This window comes from Dasypus novemcinctus, chromosome 3 (assembly GCF_030445035.2).
Source record: "Dasypus novemcinctus isolate mDasNov1 chromosome 3, mDasNov1.1.hap2, whole genome shotgun sequence".
In the NCBI taxonomy this organism is placed as follows: Eukaryota; Metazoa; Chordata; class Mammalia; order Cingulata; family Dasypodidae; genus Dasypus; species Dasypus novemcinctus.
Window position 1 is genome coordinate 132,697,986 of NC_080675.1, and position 22,855 is coordinate 132,720,840.

General features: G+C 38.6%; 1 protein-coding gene across 10 annotated transcripts in view; it reads left to right on the forward strand.

Moving 5' to 3' along the window:
• The window catches only part of RNF111 (ring finger protein 111), a 153,611-nt gene that overhangs the window by 106,321 nt on the left and 24,435 nt on the right, over positions 1-22,855 (forward strand). For 6 of the 10 annotated variants that reach the window (XM_058294277.2, XM_058294273.2, XM_058294271.1 and 3 more), the window contains 3 exons: positions 2,988-3,151; positions 7,010-7,204; positions 22,249-22,568. In XM_058294277.2, coding sequence (XP_058150260.1) covers positions 2,988-3,151; positions 7,010-7,204; positions 22,249-22,568 — 679 coding nt within the window. The remainder of the gene's footprint in view (positions 1-2,987; positions 3,152-7,009; positions 7,205-22,248; positions 22,569-22,855) is intronic. The other 4 variants (XM_058294275.1, XM_058294280.2, XM_058294281.2 and 1 more) reach the window with 1 other exon arrangement.

Genomic DNA, 22,855 nt, shown 5'->3' on the forward strand with positions numbered 1-22,855 from the left:
GAGGTTTTCAGGAGGTAACTTTTAGGCAGTAATTATAATTGGCTTAGTGTTACTAGTACAAGAATAAAGTCCAAAAATGCAAGCATTAAGATTGAGGTCTTGGTTTATTGGCCTGTTTTCTTTTATTAGGCAAGGCTTATATATTTCAGAGTTTTTGGCCATCTTATTTGAGAAAGTTGCAGGACTTCTCCAGGAGGGAAGTTTAATATTTTGTTGGCTACTGTGAGGGCCTCTATTTATCCAGAAAATATACCTATGGCAACAAGGTCACATTTATATCCCATAGAAGTATGTAACTATATAATGTTCAAGATGTTCCAAAGGCCCTGTCTGTTGGGACACCTGACCGCATCCCACCTTTAACTTCTTATCAGGGTTATGTTAATTGATGGGTAGAACATAATTTATATACTTGCCTTGCTTCTTGTGTAAAGTTGTTGTTCTTCTCCTCCTCCTCTTTTTTTCTCCTCCTCCCCTGCCCCCTTCCTCCTATGAAGCTTTGACCTGCAGCTGGCTGCATGTACTTTCAGAGAATCCTCAGAGTAAAATAGTATAACTTTAAAGGAAATTTGGTTGTTTCTGTGCATTGAATTTTAATGTGTGTATTAGTCAGCCAACGGGGTGCTGATACAAAGTACCAGAACTCTTTGGGCTTTTATAATTTTTATAAAGGGTATTTATTTGGGATAGAAGCTTAACAGTCAAAGTCCTAAAGAGTCCAACTCAAGGTACCGTAAGAAGTACTTTCTCACCCAAATTGAGAAACAAGATGGCAGGCGATGTCTCTGAGAGTTCAGCCTTCCTTCTTCCTCTTAAAGCTCCATGGTTCCAGGGAAACGGACTTTGGCCCAGTGGTTAGGGCGTCCGTCTACCACATGGGAGGTCCGCGGTTCAAGCCCCGGGCCTCCTTGACCCGTGTGGAGCTGGCCCAAGCGCAGTGCTGATGCGTGCAAGGAGTGCCGTGCTACACGGGGTGTCCCCGGCGTAGGGGAGCCCCACGCGCAAGGAGTGCACCCATAAGGAGAGCTGCCCAGCGTGAAGGAGGGAGCAGCCTGCCGAGGAATGGCGCCGCCCACACTTCCCGTGCTGCTGACGACAACAGAAGCGGACAAAGAAACAAGATGCAGCAAAAAGACACAGAAAACAGACAACCGGGGGAGGGGGGAGAATTAAATAAATAAAAATAAATCTTTAAAAAAAAAAGCTCCATGGTTCCAGCTTCTTCCTATCTCAGCTGTAGGCTGGCATAAGGCTCTTCTCTCTCCCTCGGACTTGTTTCTTTCTGGGCTCTAAGTTAGATCCCCTAATTACCTTGTGACTGCATAGTGCTTAGCATAATACTCAGTTTTTATGAGCTATGTGCACTGAAGAAATTAAGGGCCTATTTTTCCTTGTGGGACTGGAAATCTTTCTTGTCTTCGTGATGCTTAATATCAAACAAATGCATTTATCCAAGTAAGGAACAATGACCTTGAAAAAGACCCACTCTGCTCATAACCTATAGTTATTTTCTTTATGTTACTTGGGCAATTAATTTTATCACTGTTTGACTGGGTTTTGGTTGTTCTTCTTTAAGAGCGAGCTGTATTTCATATTTTTTTGTGTCAGGATTTGACAGAAAAGTTCTGTAAAACTGTCCTCATACATCTAATTTTTTGCTGGTGTTTCCTTCAGCTTCATATTTTGAGTTAGTATATCCTATGATGCTTTCACAAAGGTTCTAGAATGTTCTGCCACTATTAACAGTTTCCCAGAGATAATAGACTACTCAGTCTCCTTAGACTTTTGGTGTCTCAAGAATTTTACATGTGATTTCTCTAATCTAAAACATTTCATCCTAAGACATTTGTTTACCACCATACCTCAAGCTAAAGAACTCTTGCTGGTTATGCACTGTTCCCTTTTACAGTTTTTGGAATTAACCTCTGTATTCCTGTTTCTTGAGAATCTTATTTTAGAATTTGAATCCTTTCTAATATAATTGTTTTCAGTGTAGTCTGAACTTTGAATACTCACCTTTAAGAGGTCAAACTCATATCCCCAATGACTTTACATATTAATGGACCTGGCTAACCCTTACATGCCAACAATAAGTTTATAAGCAGTTTTTTACATACAGTTATGTAAAAAAAACTGTATCAGTCTGTGTAGGATACGCATTTCTTTCTAAAATACTATTTTTTTCTCCTGGAGCATTAGAATATATATTATACATACTATTCTTGTATACCATCAGTCCATATCATCAGAGTAACTTCTTTAAAAATTTAAAAATAAAATATACATTTCTATGTAGTTTAAAACAGTATAGTGCTGCACGTAATTAAAAGATGATGAAAGTGTTAGATATCAAGGGTTTGCAGTTGCATGCTTTAAAGCATAAATAACCTCAAGTAATATTTCTTATAGCTACCAAATTAGTAAACTAACCACTCTATCCTTATGCTCCTGACCCCTGGAAATCTGTCTGGTACCTATTTATTTCTTTGTATCTATTTTAGGATAAGACCAGAGGCTTAATTTGGTTTAGGACTTCAAGAGTCCTATTTTGCAAATACAGCCTGGGCTAAACTACAAGATCATGTTGACGATACTAAATGTGTGGCCCAAGTAGATTGTTACTACTACTTTCCTACTTTACCTACAGTAAATAATTTTAGTTATTAACATAAGATAACATGTAAATACTTGATTATGATCCATTGAAGAGAGAACAGCCGTACTTGAGCTAGTCAGAGTTGTTCCCCCCCCCCCCAAGGAGGCACTGGGAAATTGAACCCAGAACCTCATACATAGGAACCAGGCACTCAACCACTGAGCTATGTCCTCTCCCCCCTAGTCATAGTTTTTAACTCTAATACCATTATTTCTTCTGAAAAGTCTTGCATGACAGACTTCCTTTGTAAGAAAGGCTTATGATTTCTTGGGTGACTAAAAACTTTTGCTCTATTTTCATATTTACTAACTTAATATTGATGCCATTTAAGGTCTCGTTCAACCCTTGGACATTCCAGATCTCATTGGAGCCAAGGTTCAAGTTCTCATACAAGTCGGCCACAGGAGCCACGGAACCGCAGTAGAATTTCTACTGTTATACAGCCCTTAAGGCAAAATGCAGCAGAAGTTGTGGACCTTACTGTTGATGAAGATGGTAAGTTGGAGTAGTAACAATAAAATTATTAAGAGAATTTGTGAAAATGAAATGTCTTAATATGTTAGAAATTCCTATTAATCTTTAATTAATAATGTATTATTAAACTGTAGAAAAGTTGTTAGTTTTTTAAATCTTACTTTTGAATTTGTATATGCAACCTCAGTGTGAAAATTGTTCTTGCAATTTTTTATGTATTTGATGTCGTCACAGAAAAAGAGTTTTACAAGTGGTAGTTTGTTCAATCCTCAGATTTACCTATAAATTTCTTTTGTAATATTATCATCATACTTTTAACTTTGCTATGAAAAATAGAAGAAAACAGTACTTTTAAAATATGGTAACAGAAAGCAATCTAACTGAATTTAAAATTGTAATAGTGGTTATTTGAAACATCTAACTTTACTCCCCCCCCCATATAATAAACTTTGTTTATAGAGAAGTTTTAGGTTGCATAAAAAGTTATATTGGAAGTATAGGAGATTCCCATATATCCCACCCCCTCCCCCAAGCACATTTTCTCATTATGTCATTGTGGTATTTGTCATAGTTGAACAAATGTTGAAGAATTGCTACTAATCGAGGCCTATAGTTTACATTATGGTTTACACTTTCGACTATACAGTTTTATAGGAGTTGACAAAATGTATAATGGCCTGTATCTGCCATTGCAATATCATACAGAACAATTCCAGTGCCCTAAAAATGACCTGTGTTCCACCAGTTCTTTCCTCCCCCTCCTCACAGAACCTTGGTAACCTCTATCTTTATATCAATGTTACAAGTTCTTCTATTACAATAATAAGTCTGCTTTGTTCCATTGTTGTATTCCCCCTTATGTTTGTTCATTCCTCAGTCTCTTAACTTTACTTTGAAACATTATGTTATCCTTTAATGTAATATCACTGATAACTTTTTGGGCTACTTAGCTTTTATTTGTGTGTTGTTTTGGCTCACAGCTACATCTAAGTAACTGAGGAAACGAAGGTAGAATTGGAAAACAGAGTTTAGGAGAAGTGGAAGAATATATGTTTACATGTGAATTTTCCCATATATGGAGAATTATCTTGGTATTATTAGTTATGAAATGATTAAGTATCATTTCCCTAAAGGAATATGGAAAACATCTATAAAAGTTTGTTATCTTTGGAAATTAGCAGTAAGTTGGGTAAAGGGTGTATAAGGTAGGTGGAGTTATATCAGGTAGGATTGAAAGTTGATAGGTGAAAGAGTGGGAGGCTCTATGCAGTCTGCTTTTTATATGGGCTTTTTACAACTTGAGTGATCATAACTTTCAGAGTACTAGTGCTTTGCAGTTAAAATTGTTAATGGATAGTAGAGTGCATCGGCTGGGATGCTTAGGACATGGTGGACTTTTCTGGCCCAGCCAAGCTGCTCCTGTTGCTGGACCCATAGGAGCAGTCCAAGTTGCAGAAGAAGATGGCGCAGATCCACCAGTACACAACCCAGCAGAGAAGTTTACAATTGGAGTAACCTATTTGGGCCACAAACCTTGAGGCCATTTCAAACCCCAGGTCCATGCATATTTCTTTCAGTTTAGCACTGTTATAAGACTCAGACTATCTAGAATTAAAAAGACTGGAAACAGCAAAGGCTATGCGTTTGTGGAATATGAGTCTGACGATGTTGCCAAGATAGTTACTGAAACAATGAATAACTACCTTTTTGGTGAAAGGCTCTTGAAGTATGTTTAAGCCATCTGAAAAACTACATGAAGAACTTTTCAAAGACTAGGATATTACATTTGCAAAGCCATTACATCAAGCAGTGAAACAGTATATTAAAAAATGGACACTTATAGAAAAACTTCAGATGGAGAAGCGATTTAAAAACAAAGAAAAATTATTCAGGAGGAAAATAGTTCAAAAAGGAGTAAAGTATAATTTTTCTTCATTTATTTTATGGAAAGAGAAAAAAAGAAATGCTTCAAACACTGATCTTCAGAACTCTACAAAAGTTTCAGAAACTCAAAAACATTCCTAAGAGTACTTTGGATAGCCAGGACTCACACCAGTTTGCACACCAATATTTTTGGAGAGGTGAAAATCAGAAGAGGCTGAAATGATAGATGATGATAAAGATAATGAAATAGTTTCAGGCAGCCCATATCTGGTGCAAAAAAAGAAACACGAGACTCAAATACCTACACATTCAGGGGAACGACAGTGAAGAAAAAGCAATCAGTTGTAAATGTATTACGTGTAATGTTTTTTGTATTTTTTTAAATGTGATTTTGTTATTAGGACTGATTCTTTCAATTTACTAGGTGCAATGAAATGCAGCTATTGGCAAGATTTTTAGAGGAAAAACATACTGTTGGTTCAAGTAATTAAGCAATCAGTAATTTTGGCTTGCCTACTCTTATTGAAATATAGGGGTACATACCAATTCATAGCAGCGGGGCTCACACGGCCCTTTTGTCCTATTAGATGTTGTTTCTGGTTTCCTTTGCAGGTTTCTTAGCTGTCCCTAGTTATTCTTCCTAGATAGAATGGTCCCCATTAACTGCAGTTTTAAATATAAGCTGAAGCCTTTGTTGTAACCACCAAATAGAGACCACCAATCTTGCTTTCCATCTATATAGTTCTCTTTTTTTTAAGTGCCTTTTTTTTCTTTTAAAGATTTATTTTATTTATTTTATTTCTCTCCCCTTCCCCACCCCTGTTGTCTGCTCTCTCTGTCCATTTGTTGTATGTTCCTCTGTGTCTGCTTGCATTATCCAGTGGCACTGGGAAACTGTGTCTCTTTTTTGTTGCATCGTCTTGCTACATCAGCTCTGTGTGTGTGTGGTGCCACTCCTGGGCAGGCTGCGCTTTTTTCCTCTTTGCGGGGCGCACTCCTTGAGCATGCAGCACCCCTACTCGGGGGCATCCCTGCATGGCACGGCCCTCCTTGCATCTGGCAGCGCTGTGCTGGGCCAGCTTACCACACGGGTCAGAGGCCCTGGGGATCAAACCCTGGACCTTCCATATGGTAGATGGACACTCTATCTGTTGAGCCATGTCTGCTTCCCTACATAGTTCTCTTTGTGAGCTGGTGGACCTTTTTTTTTTTTTTTTTTGATGCTACTATATAAAAAAATAAAATCTTGAAGAGTGAAAGAAAATAGGAATGAAAGAATGAAGCATAGAAGGGAGAGCCAATATAATATCAACCTGCTGAACATTTGGTATCAATAGAAAACTGATTCTTTGAAATACAATTAAGGTCTTCCTGAAATGTCTTTGACTTTCTGCTATAAAAATTAATATTTATTAGAAAGCACTGATGAATGTTAATGTTGGCAAAATCATTGCATGGAAAGAAAAGGATAAGGACAGATTAAAAATCACAGCTAATGTTGATTAAGTAAGTGTTAGGCATCGTATGACGTGCTTTATATGTATGATTTCAGTTTATCCTAATGAGAGCTTTATGAAAAAATGTGTTACTTTCCCAATTTCACACATGAGGACATGGAGTGTGTTTAAGTAAAATATCCATGGCATACTGAAATCAGGATTACTATCCAAGTGGTCTGAGTCTAGAATCTAACTTGGATTAAAACATAGCCCTTTGGGGAATGGATGTCGCTTAAGTGATTGAGTGCCAGCTTCCCATGTACGACTTCCCGGGTTTGATCCCCGACACCTCCTTAAAAAAACCCAAACAAACAAAAACAAAACAACTCTCATTGGGGAGCAGATGTAGTTCAGTGGTTGATTGCCTGCTTCCCATGTATGAGGTCCTGGGTTCAATCCCTGGTACCTCCTTAAAAAACAACAGCAGCAGCAAAAACATAACCCTTTACCTAAATTGTGTTTTTGAAATACTAAGTAAACATTTTGTATTTTGTAGAACCTACTGTAGTACCAACCACTTCTGCAAGAATGGAATCACAAACTACAAGCACTTCCATTAACAATTCAAATCCATCTACCTCTGAGCAGGCTTCTGATACTGCTTCAGCTGTCACCAGTAGCCAACCTTCCACAGTGTCAGAGACCTCAACTACTCTTACGAGCAATACTACCACTGCTACTTCTATAGGAGGTATGTGAAAAAAGGACTTTCTGTCCTTTCCTGTATTAAGAAAAATATTGTTATTTTAAAGTTTTTACTTACATTAGTAAGCGTGTATTCTTAGATTAGAATAAACTTCGTATGTGAACAATGTAGTCTTTATTAAAATTAGGCTGTGATTGCATATTTGAGTTTGTGCTGTATGTGACTGAAGTATGACAGTTCAACCTAAAAAGACTGGATTTTTAAAAACTAAAAATAGTATTTTTAGTTCAAGAATTAAATGGCAATTTGAACCTGTTATATGAATATGTAAAAATTGGTGAATGGTCAGAATTGAGGCATGATTCATCAATATTCACTTTGAATTTAATTGTTTTGCTTGCTTTAAAGTGGTGTAATGGTATAGTCCTTTGTAGTTCAAGCAGAAGTATGTCTATTTCTGATATAAATGGATACGGAGATTTATTTAGGTAGCATAAAATTTTACCGGTGGTAAACCTTTCTTGTTGTAAAGAACCCTTCCTTTACATCATAAGCAACTCCTACAATCCTGGATTATTACTGAAATTTGGACTTTATTTGGGACTAGGATTCTGTTTGCTATATTCCAGATAGTTTTTCAGTAGCTTTAAGTATCTGCTCAGAAGTGTACTTTTTCTTAATAAAATCTGTATAATAAAATCTCTATTTTTGTCCCTGTTTTCTGTGTTTTCTTCAAGTTTTTAAAAAGATTTATAGTGAATTTTGAGACCTAACCTGCTATATGAGTTAAATAATAAGATTTTAATAAATCTGAAAAGTCTGAACTTGATGGAAGGATTGCTCCCCAGGTTTGGTGTATCTTACTCTTTCCGATTTATCCCAGCTTTTATAGCAGTTTTAAAATACTGGATACATTACTTAAGATATTTTTAGCTCAGGAACTAAATAGCAGTTTTGAACTTAAGTGAAAATGTGAAAATTGGTGAAAGGTCAGAATTGCAGAATTGCCTTCTTTTCTTGAACCTTTTCTGTATATAATGGTGTCATCTTTGATTCTTTTTACTGCCTTTGTTGTTTAACACTCTTTCATGTGGCGTTTAACTGTTTATAACATGGTGTTTTATGCAATGTGAGTCAACATGATTTAGTAAAAGGTTTTCACTAACCTTCACACGTGTTTAACTGTGTAATGCTGGAACTCTGTACAATACATTTTCATTATAGATGATTTAAGTTTAATATGTTTGGTAGCTGAGAAAGAATAAAAAGAATCATCATGAAGAAATGATTGATTTTAGTGTGGAACTTCTATTTCCTTAACTTAAAAATTCCTTATTCTGGAGCAATAATATCAATCTTCTACTAACTTAAATCAGAAGTATTGTCAGTTTTCTGCGTATAGTCCTGTTCCTAATCTATTTCATTCTTAATCTGTACAGCTCTCTATATGCTGTATATCTGGTGGCTTTGTTGAGACTGCTATCAATGCAGGTTGTAGAAGCAATCATTGGAGACCCAGAAAAAGTCTTATATACTAGATTTATTAGACTCACTTAAGTTGGTGTCTCATGGAAATTCCTTTTCTTTCTCTATATTGGAATTAGCAGGTATTTACACATCTTGTGCATTGTGCTCCACACCCTCCACTTTCCTCTCAACAAAATTAACTTAAATTTTCTCTCTCTTCTCAACAATGGCAAAGAGATAGGAATTTGCCAGTGCTTATTAGCTTGGACACTCTAGACCCTGTAGCTCATAGACTGATCATATCACTGTTAATAATGAAACCACCTTACATTTTCTATAATGTTTTTCTTTTAATGTTATTTAATTCTTTTGATAGCCTCATGACTAAATGAGCAGATTGGAAAATTAGTTTTGACTGTATTAGGACTCCCTTTGATGGAAAACCACAAAGGCAGAATTGAGAAACATTGCCAAGGGGATTTTTCAGAGTTGTCTTAAATACTGCCTTCTCTGAAAAAAAAAGAAATAATAAAGTGTTTTAGTTTCCTAAGCTGCTTAAGCAAATACCAAGAAATGGTTCAGCTTAATCAATGGGAATTTATTCAGTTTTGAGGCCAGGAAAATGTCTAAATCAAGGTATCTTCAAGGCAATGGCTTTCTTCCCAAGGAACAACTGCTGAAAGCGCTTGGCTCTTCTGTCACATGGCAGAACACATGGTAGCATCTTCTGGACTTTCCCTTTCTTGTGGGTTTTTAAAAATTTCAGCTTCTTGCTTCATGGTTTTCTCTTTCTTTTGTATGAGTTAATTCCTTTCATTAAGGACTCCAGTAATAGGATTAAGACCCATCTGGTTCAGATGGGTCACACCTTACCTGAAGTAGCCTCATGAAAAGGTACTTAATTAAAATGGGCTCAAACCCACAGGAATCGATTAGATTTATGAGCATGTTTTTCTCTGGTCTCAGGTACATACAGCTTCATACCACACACTTCACCTTCTGGACTCCTAAGAGACATGTTCTTTCCATATGCAAGATGCATTAATTCCATCACAGTATTTGTAGCAGTTTGATATGGTTATGAATTCCAGAAATCTGGTCTGTACCTGGGCATGATTAAGTTATGATTAGGGCTTTAATTAGGTCATGTCATTAGGGCATTAAAAGACTTGACAAAGAACAGAGTTGAGGGTTTTGATATTGGAGTTTTGATGTTGGAGTTTGATGCTGAAGCTTTCGGCTGGAGCCCCAGAAAGTCACTACATAGAGGAAAGAGAAGCAAGCCCCAGCAAGAGAGGAACTGAGGAAGCCTGAACCCTGGCAGATGGCGGCGGCCATCTTGCTTCAACACGTGAAAATAGACTTTGGTGAGGGAAGTAACTTATGCTTCATGGTCTGATATCTGTAAGCTCCTACCCCAAATAAATACCCTTTATAAAAACCAACCAATTTCTGGTATTTTGCATCAGCACCTCTTTGGCTGACTAATACAGTATCCTAGAAATCTTAAGTCATTTCAGAAACAATGCTTAGTAGAAAATCTCATCAAAATCAATTATGAATGTGGTCATTCCTGGGAAATAATTCTTCTCTGTTGACCTGTGAAACCTAGAGAACAAGTTATTTACTTCGAGTATGCAAAGGAGAGACAGGTATGAGTTAAACATTTCCATTCCAAAAGGGAGAAATTAGAAGGCAAAGGGGTCACATATCCCAAACAATTCTAAAACCCTGCAGGGCATACTCTATTAGATTTCAAGGTATGAAAATCATCTATGGCCTGATGTTATGTCCTCCAGGCCCCACCTCCTCCAAGTGCTTACACCTCATCCATGTTCTCCCAAACACTGGGGCACAGGTTCCATCATCAAGCATTAGGGTGATGGGCAGACTCTCTGCAGTCCCTAGAGCATAGGCCCCACCCTCTGAGAACACTGGGTGACTGCACTCTTCCAGAACAACAGGTTGGAAGGTCAGCCCTCTCCAAAGCTGGGAGAGCCTTACCTTTTCCACAGGGTGGGCCCATTCTTTTGGCCTGAGAAGATGTCTTTGTTCCAGATCTCAGTTTCCATGATTGTGCCCTTGAAGTAATTTTTCATTCATTCTGTGCCATCTCTGTCCCGTTTAGTCCAGACTGGCAGTGGTTCTAATCTTAAATATCTCACAAGAAAACTTACTGGTTTTGCATGTATAGGGGTCCAAACCATCAGACAGTAGGACTTCTCACAGATCCTTCCTGGATTAACTGCACATCCAATCCTGACTTGCATGGGGAATCTCTGACTCATTTCCATTCCATGTTCAGTTAAATCTTCACATGGAGCATTATTCTCTGGAGATTCACTTTCTAGAAGCTCAGAATTTTTCGGACCATCGGTTTTTGGTTTCTTTGTGTCCAGGAGTTCAGTTTTAAGCTTATCCCTTTCCTCTTGCATTTTACTATAAGCTGTAATGAGAAACTAGGCAGGACTTCCCATATTTAGTTTGGTAATTTCTCAGCTAAATAGCCAAACTCATCACTTTCAAATTCTGCCTTCCATCAGACATCAGGACTCAATTTTGCCAGTTTTCTGCTACTTTATTTTTTATTTTTTTAGGAGGTATGGGTATTGAACACCCAGGTTCAATCTAAGCCTTTTCTATCACGTGCCTCACAGCTTTTCATTCATTGCCCAGTTCCAAAGCCATTTTCACATTTTTGGTATTTGCAATAGCATTCCACTCTCCTGGTACAAAAATCTATATTAGTTTCCTAGCTGCTTAATAAATACCATGAAATGTGTTGACTTTAACAGTGGGAATTTATTAGCTTATGAGCCTTCAGTTTGAGGCTGAGAAAAATTTTGTCTAAAGCAAGGCATCATCAATGCTTTCTTCCCAAAGACTGGCTGCCAGTGATCCTTGGCAGCTCTGTCAAATGGCTAGGCACATGTTGGCATCTGTCTCTCTCTTTTCTTCTGGGTTTCTTTTATTTCAGCTTCTTGCTTCTTTGGCTTTTTCTCTCTCATGTCTGAATTGATTCCATTTATAAAGGACTCCAATAATAGAATTAAGACCCATCCTGATTGAGATTGGGTCACAGCTTAACTGAAGTAGCCTCATGAGAAGATCTTACTTAAAATAGGTTCGAGGGAGCAGATGTGGCTCAGGCGTTTGGGCACCCACCTCCCAGATAGGAGGTCCAGGGTTCAGCAATGAGCTGACAAATGAGCAGACACAATGAACAGGGAGCAGATGTGGCCCAGGCAGTTGGGCACCCACCTCCCACATAGGAGGTCCCAGGTTAGGTTCCCAGTACCTCCTAAAGAAGATGAGCGGACACAACGAGCAGAGACAGCAGATGGGGGAGCCATCGCAGTGGAAAAAATAAAATAGCATAGAATTAAAATAAAATAGCATGGCCCAACTATACATATATGTAAAAAATGGATTCAGACCCACAGGAATGGATTAGATTTAGGTTTAAGAACATATTTTCTGGTGTGCATTTCAAACCACCACACTAACGTTTATTTCATTTATTGAGTGCATGTTCTTTGCCTAGCACTCTACTGTTGTTTTTTTATATATTACTGTTTAATCCTTAAAAATTCTTCATATTGGCATTACCCTTCCCATTCCACAGATGAAGAAATCTAGAAAATTAAATACATTGACCAAGGCTAATAATAATGTTTGAAGCAAGGATTTAAACTCTTCTTATTCATTCTTCTCCCTGTAGCTTTGTGTAGCCTTACGCTTACATTCCCAATTTATTTTATGATAGTCTCAAAGCATCTTTTCTTAATTAAAAAAATTCAGAGTTAAAATTTCATTGCTTAAGTAGCAACTTCACTACAGTCCTTAATGGCCCTCCCTTGATATTACTCTTAACTGGTGACCATCTTTTTTTTTTTGAGGTACTGGTGGACCAGGGATTGAACCCAGGACCTTGTATGTAGGAAGCAAGCACTTAACCACTGAGCTACATTGGCTTCCCTGAGTTGGTTTTTTCGTTTGTCTCACTTGTTTGTTTTTGTTTTCAGGAGGCACTGGGAACCAAACCTAGGACCTCCCTTGTGGGAGGCAGGTGCCCAGCCACTTGAGCCACATCTGCTCCCACTGATGACCATCTTTAGTATAGACTTGCTCATGGTCTATTTCTATAAACCAAGAGAAACTTATTCTAACCCAGATTGTTTCTCTGTGTAAACCAACAGACATACATATGGATATTAAGACTATATTAGAGGCACTCAGTTCTGGCTTCACTTTCTTCCTAGACCCTATAGCTGTCAATTCAACTATTTTCCCCATATCTTACCCTTACCTTACACCCTCTTGCATATTTCTAACTGCGAATCATTAATGCCATTTAGTTTTTCATCTAACTGAATCACCTAAACTGTGGTGGTAAAAATCACATAACCAAGCAAATTGGGGCCTCCATGCATTTATGTTATCTGTACTTGGACTTTTGGTAATAATTGACCTTAGTGTTTTATATCCATATCTATAAAGAAGATAGGTATGTATACATCCATTCCTATCCTTTTTCTCTTAACTATCAACACTTTCCTAGTCCTTCTGATCCCTCCATTTTCCACCTCTCGTCCTGTCTCTTATCCTTGATCCTGCTTTAATAATTACCTTCTCTGTATCTTTAGTATCTTACTGCTTCCATTCTTTTAGTACATGCACATCTTCACTTGTGTGATAGTTATGTCTGTGTACACTTAAGCAGATCTTCTTCACCCTAAGCTCTTCCCTTTAACTTAACTTCTGACTCCTTTTAAAACCAAATGTGATTTTTAAAAATGCCAATAATCTCCTTCACATCTGTTTTTTATTCCCAGGGCTCTTATTTTAGTTTTCTTCTCATTGGCCCATCTCATAACTACAGGTGTTTTCATTTACTGCCAGTATGTTAATGACTCCCCATTCTGTGTTTTCAGACCACTGTCTTTGTTTTAAATTTAACTTCATATTCAGCTGCCTCTTGGACATCTCCCCAGGACCATTCTGCATTTGAAACCTCAAACTCAGCATGTCCAAAACAGCTCATTATCTGCCTGACCTCTCCATATGCTTCTTGTTCTGTGTATACATGATCCCTCATATATTAATTTATTCAGTAAATATTGATTGATTGTCTACTGTGGTAGATTGAATCATGTCTCCCACAAAGATGTGTCCAAACCCTAACCCCTAGTCCTGTTTAGGTGAACTCATTTCTAAAGGGCATCTTTTAAGATCCTATTAAAAGTAGGCCAATCTGAAGCAGGGTGGGCCTTAATGAAATATGACTGAAGACCTTAGAAGCAAAGAAAATGTGAATATGGCAGTAGATGGCATGGGAGAAGACAGAAAAAGATAGATCACTTTGTGATAGAGGTGGAAATTGTGCCACCTGCAGATTTCAGAGTAAGCATGTTTTGATAGCTTGATTTTAGACTTCTAGCCTTCAAAGCTGTGGGACAATATATTCTTATTGTTGAAGCCGGCCCAAGTGTAGTATTTTTTTATAGCAGCCCTGGCAAGCTAAGACAGTTTATTGGAAAGTGGTGTGCTGCTATTAAAATGTGGAAGTGCCTTAGGAATTGGGTAATGGCTAGACACTGGAAGAATTTTGAGCCACTTGATAGAAAAGGCCTAAATTGCCTTGACAAGACTGTTGGTAGAGATGTATGTGTACATTTAAAACAAGTCTTTTAAGGGCTCAGAAAAAATTAGGAGAGCTGTAGGGAAAGTTTCTATCATCTTAAATAATACACACATTTTCATGAACAGACTATTGGTAGAAATAGGGACATTCAAGTTTGTTCTGGTGTAGGCTTAGAAATAAATAAATGTGTCATTGGAAACTGGAGGAAAAGTGATCCTTGTTATAAAGTGGCAGAGAACCTGGCAATATTATATTCTGATTTTGGATGGAAGAACTTACAAGGGACAAATTTGGATATTTAGCAGAGGAAATTGCAAGCAAAGTGTGGAAGGTACAGCCTAGTTTCTCTGCTGTTTATAGTAAAATTTTGTGAGAGGAAAGATTGAAACCTGAACTGTTGAGCAAAAAGGAACCAGCACTTGATAATTTGGAAAATTCTCAACCTTGAGAGTAGGGCCAGAAATGTCTCTTAAAGGGTCTTCCCTGAGTTCCCAGGAGGTGAATTCCCAGGGAACAGGGTTCCATGAGAGGGTGCTAAAGAAATTAGGCATATGACTCGTGGATCTAATGAGCCATTTCAGAGGAAGTCAGGAATGGGTATGCAGTTATCTGGAAAGGATCTGAAGAAGATCCCATTGACTGATGGTTGGAACCCTCTTGACTTGTACAGAAGACCAGGATTTTTGAGAATTTTGTACAAGCAGAAATACCGCCAACCTAGGCTGAATGAAGGATGACTTCAAGATCAGAACCATGAAAGCAGAGGTTTTTGTCGAAGGGCTGCCATCCCAGTGGAGCAGCCTCTGCAGCTGGTCCAGAGGACAAAGCATCAAGTAACAGAATACCCTTAGACCTTGAAATCTAATGGAATTTGCCCTGCTGGGTTTCAGACTTGCTTGGGACCCATGACCCTTGTTTTCCTTCCAGTGTCTTCCTTCTGAAACGGGAGTATCTATCTAGTCTATGCCTGTCCCACCATTGTATTTGGATAACTTGTTTTCTAGATTTCACTGTCTCGAAGATAAAGAGGGGTCTATGCCCCAGGATAGACCACTCTCATGGAGTGGTTTAAATGAGACTTTGGAATTAGAGTTGTTACTGAAATAGCTTAAGGTTTTTGGAATGTTGGTATGGGTGAAAATATTTTACATGTGGGAAGAACAGGTCTTTTGGGAGGTGCAAAGGATGGATGGACTGTGATAGACTGAATCATGTTCCTCACAAAGATATGTTTAAGTCTTAACACCAGTCCTAGTTAAATGGGTGTAAACTCATTTGTAAATGGGATTTTCAAAGATCTTGTTAAGATGAGGCCTAACTGAAGCAGAGTGGGCCTTTATCCAATATGACTGGAATCCTTAGAAGCAAAGAAAATTTGGACACAACACTAGATGCCAGCTAAGGAGACAGGAGACAGATCACTAGCTGCCCTGGCAGACTAAGACACCTGTATGTGTCACATGCTATTTTGTGCATTGGAAATAAAACTGAATTGTTTTCAGAATTAATTCATAGTATCCTATGAAGCAAATTATTTTCTCATTTTTTGTACAGGCAAAGCAATTTGCCCAAGGTTCTATGTGGTGGAACCAAAATTCAGACCTCGGCAGTCCTGTCAAGATTTCTCAAGCTGGTTACTATTGATTGACATTTGGGGCTGGGTACTTCTTGTTGTGGGGGGCTTTCCTGTATATTGTTGGATATTTAATATCATCCCTGGCTACCCGCTTAATGGCTCCCCCTTTCCCTGCAGTTATTTATTTATTTTTATTTTTTAAGATTTATTTTATGTATTTACTGGCCTCTCCCTTGTTGTTTTGCTCTCGCTGTCTGCTCTGTGTCCACTTGCTCTGTGCTCTCTGTGTCTCTTCGTCTTCTCTTTAGGAGGCACTGGGAATTGAACTTGGGACCTCTCATGGTAGGTAGGACCTCAATCAGTTGAGCTACATTTGCTTCCCATCTCCCTGCAGTTTTATTTATTTATTTCCCCCCAATCCCTCGTTGTTTGTCCTTTCTGTGTCTGTCTGTATTCCTTGTTTCTTTAGGAGGCGCTGGGAATGGAACCCAGGACCTCCAATATGGGAAGGGGGCACCTAATCCCTTGAACCACCTCTCTTCTCTGCTTTATTGTGTCTTTCATTATGTTTTTATTCTTGTTGTGTCATCTTGCTGCATCAGCTTGCCACACCTGCCTGTCATGCCAGCTTGCTGCTTCTTTAGGAGGCATCAGGAACCAAACCAGGGACCTCCCATATGGTCGGCGGGAGCTCAGTGGCTTCAGCCACATCCACTTCCCTCCCTGCAGTTTTGACAACCCAAAATGACTCCATACATTGCCAGTATCCCTTGGGGGGCAGTGTCACTCTGTGCTATCCTAGACCCAAGTGTTTTTGGCCAGTTCATGTTGTAAATTGTCTCTTTGCTTGATGATGAGCTTATTTTTATTTATTTATTTATTATTATTTTTTTAAAATATTACATTCAAAAAATATGAGGTCCTGTTCATCCCCACCGCCCCCACCCCCCACTCCCCCCACAGCAACACTCTCTCCCATCATCATGACACATCCATTGCACCTGGTAAGTACATCTCTGAGCATCACTGCACCCCATAGTCAGTGGTGCCCATCATAGCCCACTCTCTCCCACCTTCTATCCAGTGGGCCCTGGGGGGATCTATAATGTCCCGTAATTGACCGTGAAGCACCACCCAGGACAACTCCACGCCCCGAAAACGCCTCCCCATCTCATCTCTTCCTTCCATTTCCCGCACCCAGCAGCCACCATGGCTACCCTTCCCACACCAATGCCACATTTTCTCTGTGGACATTGGATTGGTTGTGTCCATTGCACATCTATGTCAAGTGGGGGCTTAGATTCCACATGGATACTGGATGCACTCCTCCTGCTTTCAGTTGTAAACACTCTAGGCTCCATGGTGTGGTGGTTGACCTTCTTCAACTCCATGTTAGCTGAGTGGGGTAAGTCCAATAAATCAGAGTGTAGGAGCTGAAGTCTGTTGAGGCTCTGGGCCTGGGTATCATATTGGCAGTCCAGAGATTCAAATTTTAATTTTTTTAATTTTTAAATTTTTAAATTTTTTTATTTTATTATTATTATTTTTAAATATTACAATGATGAACTTCTTAAATGCCAAAGATTCTTCTTTCTCTTTTGGGCAAGAATGAAAAAAACATATGAATGCTTGCCTTCTTACCTCTTTTTCCACATGAAGTTAACTTAAATTCAAAGTAATTGAGCCACGTACATTGTGCAGGCATGTTTCTAGTTGATGGGGATAAACAAAGGCAAACAATATTGTAAGTTATTTAAAAGGTCAGGATTTTCATTTTCATGGATACGTTTTCCCTAGTGTCTTTAGGAGATCCTTTACTAAACCATTATTATGTAAGGCTTGCTAAATGAATGAATAAATGCATGCCTGCATCTCAGTAATCCTCCTGGTGTTTGTAATGGAGGCTTGATGTCTGGGCCATGGAGTTAAATTTCCCCTATGCAGTTTTGTAACTATCCCATTTTTCGTGGACCCTCTGTAGGCTAATTTTAATGAAAAGAAAACCATTTAATTTATTTAATCAGGTATCTTTCACCTTTATTTTATGGCAGTTTTCTTTTCAGTAGCTCTTGAAAGAGAGGAAATTCGTCATTCTTAACGTAGATAGAATGAGGGACTCCTTGGGATTGCTAGCCTGTCTCACCAACAATGATAGATTCTGGCTGTAAGAGCACAGATTATTTAATTGGAAGCCAACACTGTACTCTAGGATATAGAACCACAAGCCCATGATGCTGTGTCCACCACAGAGGATATCTTTTTCTTATTTGCACAAATACTCCATAGAATTTAGTAACAAGCCTATCTGATACAATAAGATTCTGCCCTCTTTGGACTAATCATGTATTTAGCCCATAGCTTTGATTTCTATGATATGGAATGTTATCAGGTGACATTTTCACCAGAAAATGTTATTCTATCTTATGAGGTTGAGGCTTATTCCTTTAATTCTCACTTTCTTTAAATTCTACTTTGCTACCTGGGGGAGAAAAACTTCAGCTTCATAAGGGGAGGTAGAATTAAAGGACTGCTATTATCAGCTTATCCAGTAATATTATCACATACCTAACAATGGAGATTTGTATAGTATAGTGGGAAGGACTCCACCCCTTTTTACTACCTTTATGTTCTTGAAAGTCACTTCTAATGCCTCTGAATCTCTAGTTCAGAGGCTTTAACTTTTGAAAATAGGACTAATAATCTTGCTTCTCTTATGTATCTTGCTCATTCTATCTCAAGAGATTTTGTACTCAAATTGTGTAATCTGAGAAAGCACCTTAAACTTAAATCGCAATGATAGTTTGCTATTGTTATGCAACAGGCTTTTTTCTTCAGGTGAGTATCTTCATTGTTATGTTTTAATAGAATGATTTGTGCATCTTTTTTCTGTGATAACTGAAGCACAGCTACGAGCTTCACATTCATTAATAGAAGGACAGCCCTGACAGTGTGTACCTAATTAACATTGTGACTCACTATCTTGTGAAAGGGGTTAACTTCTGTTAGCTTCTTAAACCTTTTTTTTTTAAGATTTATTTATTTATTTCTCTCCTATTCCCCGCCCCCCCCCCCCCCAGTTGTCTGTTCTCTTTGTCTATTTGCTGCGTCGTCTGTCTGCTTCTGTTGTTTTCAATGGCACGGGAATCTGTGTTTCTTTTTGTTGCATCATCTAGTTGTGTCAGCTCTCCATGTGTGCAGTACCATTCTTGGGCAGGCTGCACTTTCTTTCGCACTGGGCGGCTCTCCTTACAGGGCGCACTGCTTGCGGGTGGGCCTCCCCTACATGGGGGACAGCCCTGTGTGGCAGGGCACTCCTTGCGCGCATCAGCACTGTGCATGGGCCAGCTGCACACGGGTCAAGGAGGCCCGGGGTTTGAAGCGCGGACCTCCCATGTGGTAGACGGACGCCCTAACCACTGGGCCAAGTCCGCCACCCTTAAACTTTTAAGATCGAGTTATTCCTTTGTTTCTTAGACACAAAGATGGTGATAAGTTAGTAAGGTAGACTTTGTAGGGAGATCTGGAAAGTTTCTTGTGTGCCTATAGAATTCTTTTCATGCTCTTGATGTGACTTCTGAAGAGGCTTTTATTTTACAAAACTCTCTATTTTATTGGTATTTCCACCATACCTCTTTATTTGTTGTTGAACATTTCCCTAACCTTTAGTATCCCTTCTAAGTAGAAAGACTCTATTTCTTGGCATGTTACCTTTTCGTTTATTGAAATACTTTTCTCCTATTCTCTATAACAATGAAAAAAACCAAATACCTTTTGTTTTTTATACTTTTACCACTTTGTAATTCCCTGAAATTAGAAGGGGGAAGGTGACTTCTCAATCTTCTTGGAAACCTGAGTCTCATCTACTACTCTCTTCTAGTTCTGAGTTTCTCTGTCACCCAGCCCTGGATCTTTGTTAAATAAAGGACATGAGTCAGACATTTTCCCTTCTGTCCAGATTATTTTATGATGTTCTTTTCTGTAGGAATGGCACAAGGCGAGGGAGTACAGATGAATTTTGAGGTTGTTCTTCATATGTCCTAGGTTTGTTTTGTTTTCTTCTGGTAATGGAACTGGGATTAGATGTAGAAATTTATTGTGTGGGAATTTGAGAAGTTTTTTTGTATTGGAGAAGAATTTTTCCTACTTGCCAATCTTTTGGAATTCTGATAGAACTTAGTAAATTATTTTTAATGTCGTTATCATATATGCATAAACTGTGTAATCTCTGACATGTTAAGCTCCAATTTCTGCCTCAGATTTTTGGATTATACATTATAACAGTGACATTTGGGATAGATACTTGCTCACTCTTCTAGCGGCTATTCAGTGAAAATAAAGTTATGTCTTCCCTCAGACAACCCAAAGAGGTTCGATGTGTTTTCTATACAGTTCCTGTGACTTCTCTCTGTGAACGTTGTGCATTAGGAATGTATAGAACCATGGGCTTGGGAGCATTAAGGGTGTTTTTTTAAGAGATTGCAAATCTCAGTCTAGCTTTAAATAAAAATGTATTCCATTTTGCTCAAGGTTCTAAAAGTATCTCTTGAACTTTGTGCCAATTAGAGGTTAGTGAAAATTTGTAATTTTTTCCATCTCAGTTCACAGACCCCCTCATTTTTAGTCCTAGGATAGGGACTCTTGCTAAATGAAATTAACTCAAATAGATCAGATTAGGAGCTTGGGAAGCACAGGTATAGAGACAGCATATTCCATGGCAAGGTTTAGATAGAAGAGAATTCAGCAAAGGCAGGATAGGACATGCGCAGGGGGGCAGATCTAAGAAAGTTGACGGGAAATTTGCTGGAACCTTATTAGAATGTGAAAAAGCCCCACCGAGATCCACTTAAGAGTCCATAAATTCACTTTTATTTAACCCGGTTTTTGTTGTTATTTCATATATTTGTAAGTAACCGAAAGATTCTTAATTGCGTCATTGTCCCAGAACAGACTAGCTAGATACTGTGAGTTACATAGAACCCAGGGATCCCTTGGTCACTCTAGGAATAAAATTCCAACAGTGGTGCTCCAGAATCTTAAGGATTCTGAGAGGCCTCAGGAGACAGTGTGGGGAATGAGAGAGCTAATCACTTTTATATAGTTTCCAGATTATATTTCTTTTCAGGGAAGAGTTTTGCTTCTTTAAAGAAAGTAAACAGTAGGATAATAGACCTTCTGGGTACAGGTTTACATTCTGCCCTCATGGAAGAATATGTCTTCAAATAAGTCTGGGTATGTAGCAGAGAACATATTCTGGACTCAGATGTTGCTCTTTGCTAAAAACAGCCATGCAAGGCAGTTAATAATTTCATTTTATAAATGGAGAAAAAAGTTGTCTAACTTTCCTAAGGTACAGTGCTATGTGACAAACTCAGAATTAGAGCCTATGGCCATCTGACTTCCTGCTTCTGTCCACTGTATGATAAGTCACTAGATTATTATAAATTTTATTTTATCTTCCAAATATCTGAGTCAGTCATTTCCTGTATTCCATTGGTTCTGACTTTACAGGCCAGGAGGAAAAAGGCATTAGACCTTTCATCAGACCTATCCAGGTAGACTCTGAGTTTGGTTATGCCTTAAAAAGGTGAGCTTTTTGGGAAACGGACTTTGGCCCAGTGGTTAGGGTGTCCGTCTACCACATGGGAGGTCCGTGGTTCAAGCCCCGAGCCTCCTTGACCCTTGTGGAGCTGGCCCATGCGCAGTGCTGATGCGCGCAAGGAGTGCCCTGCTACACAGGGGTGTCCCCCGCGTAGGGGAGGCCCACGCGCAAGGAGTGCACCCCATAGGGAGAGCCGCCCAGCGCAAAGGAGGGAGCAGCCTGCCCAGGAATGGCGCCGCCCACACTTCCCGTGCCGCTGACGACAGCAGAAGCAGACAAAGAAACAAGACGCAGCAAGAAGACACAGAAAACAGACAACCGGGGGAGGGGAGGGGAATTAAATAAATAAAAATAAATCTTAAAAAAAAAAAAAGGTGAGCTTTTTAAGAAACGCATAGTCTGCATTATTGTAGGAATAAATTATAATGTAGAGGTTAATGGCTCTCAGGATACGAATCTTTGTTTTATAGCATATAATGGAAAGATTCACATGGCATTTTGAATTTTAGATGGAATTTTTTTTTGTTTTAACTACTCATTTGTTAGGAAAAGATGATTTATGGCCGTATTTATATGTCATGAAGAACTTTGACTATTAAGAAAATCCCAGTGAAGAGCAATGAGCATTACCCAAAATTATATGATTTATATGTTAAGAAAACTTCCTAAAAACATTCTTCTTCATAGAAATTTGAATTTACTAAAAATTCTTTCGTTATTTGCTAATTTATATGTAACACCAATTCTTTAAACAACAGTATTTTATAATTTGATTTTTTCTATGCTCTTTTTTATGTTTCAAGATGACTCAAGGAGAACTACATCTAGTGCTGTAACTGAAACTGGCCCTCCTGCAATGCCAAGATTACCTTCTTGCTGTCCACAGCACTCACCATGTGGAGGGTCATCACAGAATCACCATGCATTAGGACATCCACATACAAGTTGCTTTCAGCAGCATGGCCACCACTTTCAACATCATCACCACCACCACCATAATCCTCACCCAGCTGTCCCAGTTTCTCCTCCTTTCAGTGATCCTACTTGCCCTGTGGAAAGGCCTCCACAAGTGCAAGCGCCTTGTGGAGCAAATAGTAGTTCTGGTACCAGCTATCATGACCAGGTATGTGGAATTGATGAGCTATTATTTTAACTGTGGTGACTTCAGGAGAAAAAAGAAACCTAATATTACATTTTACTTATTAAATAATATTCTTGTTGCCCATGCAAGAATGGCCTAATACAGTGGTCTTTGTGATAAAAAAAATTAAGTCTCTAGGATTTCCAGATACTGCCAATTATTGTAGCTAATAGAGGGGACCAGGGATGTGGAAAAGCAAAAGTGGTAATCTAAAAGTGACTGTATTTTATTCTAGAATGATTTTTGATGTTTTCAGTTAAATACAGATG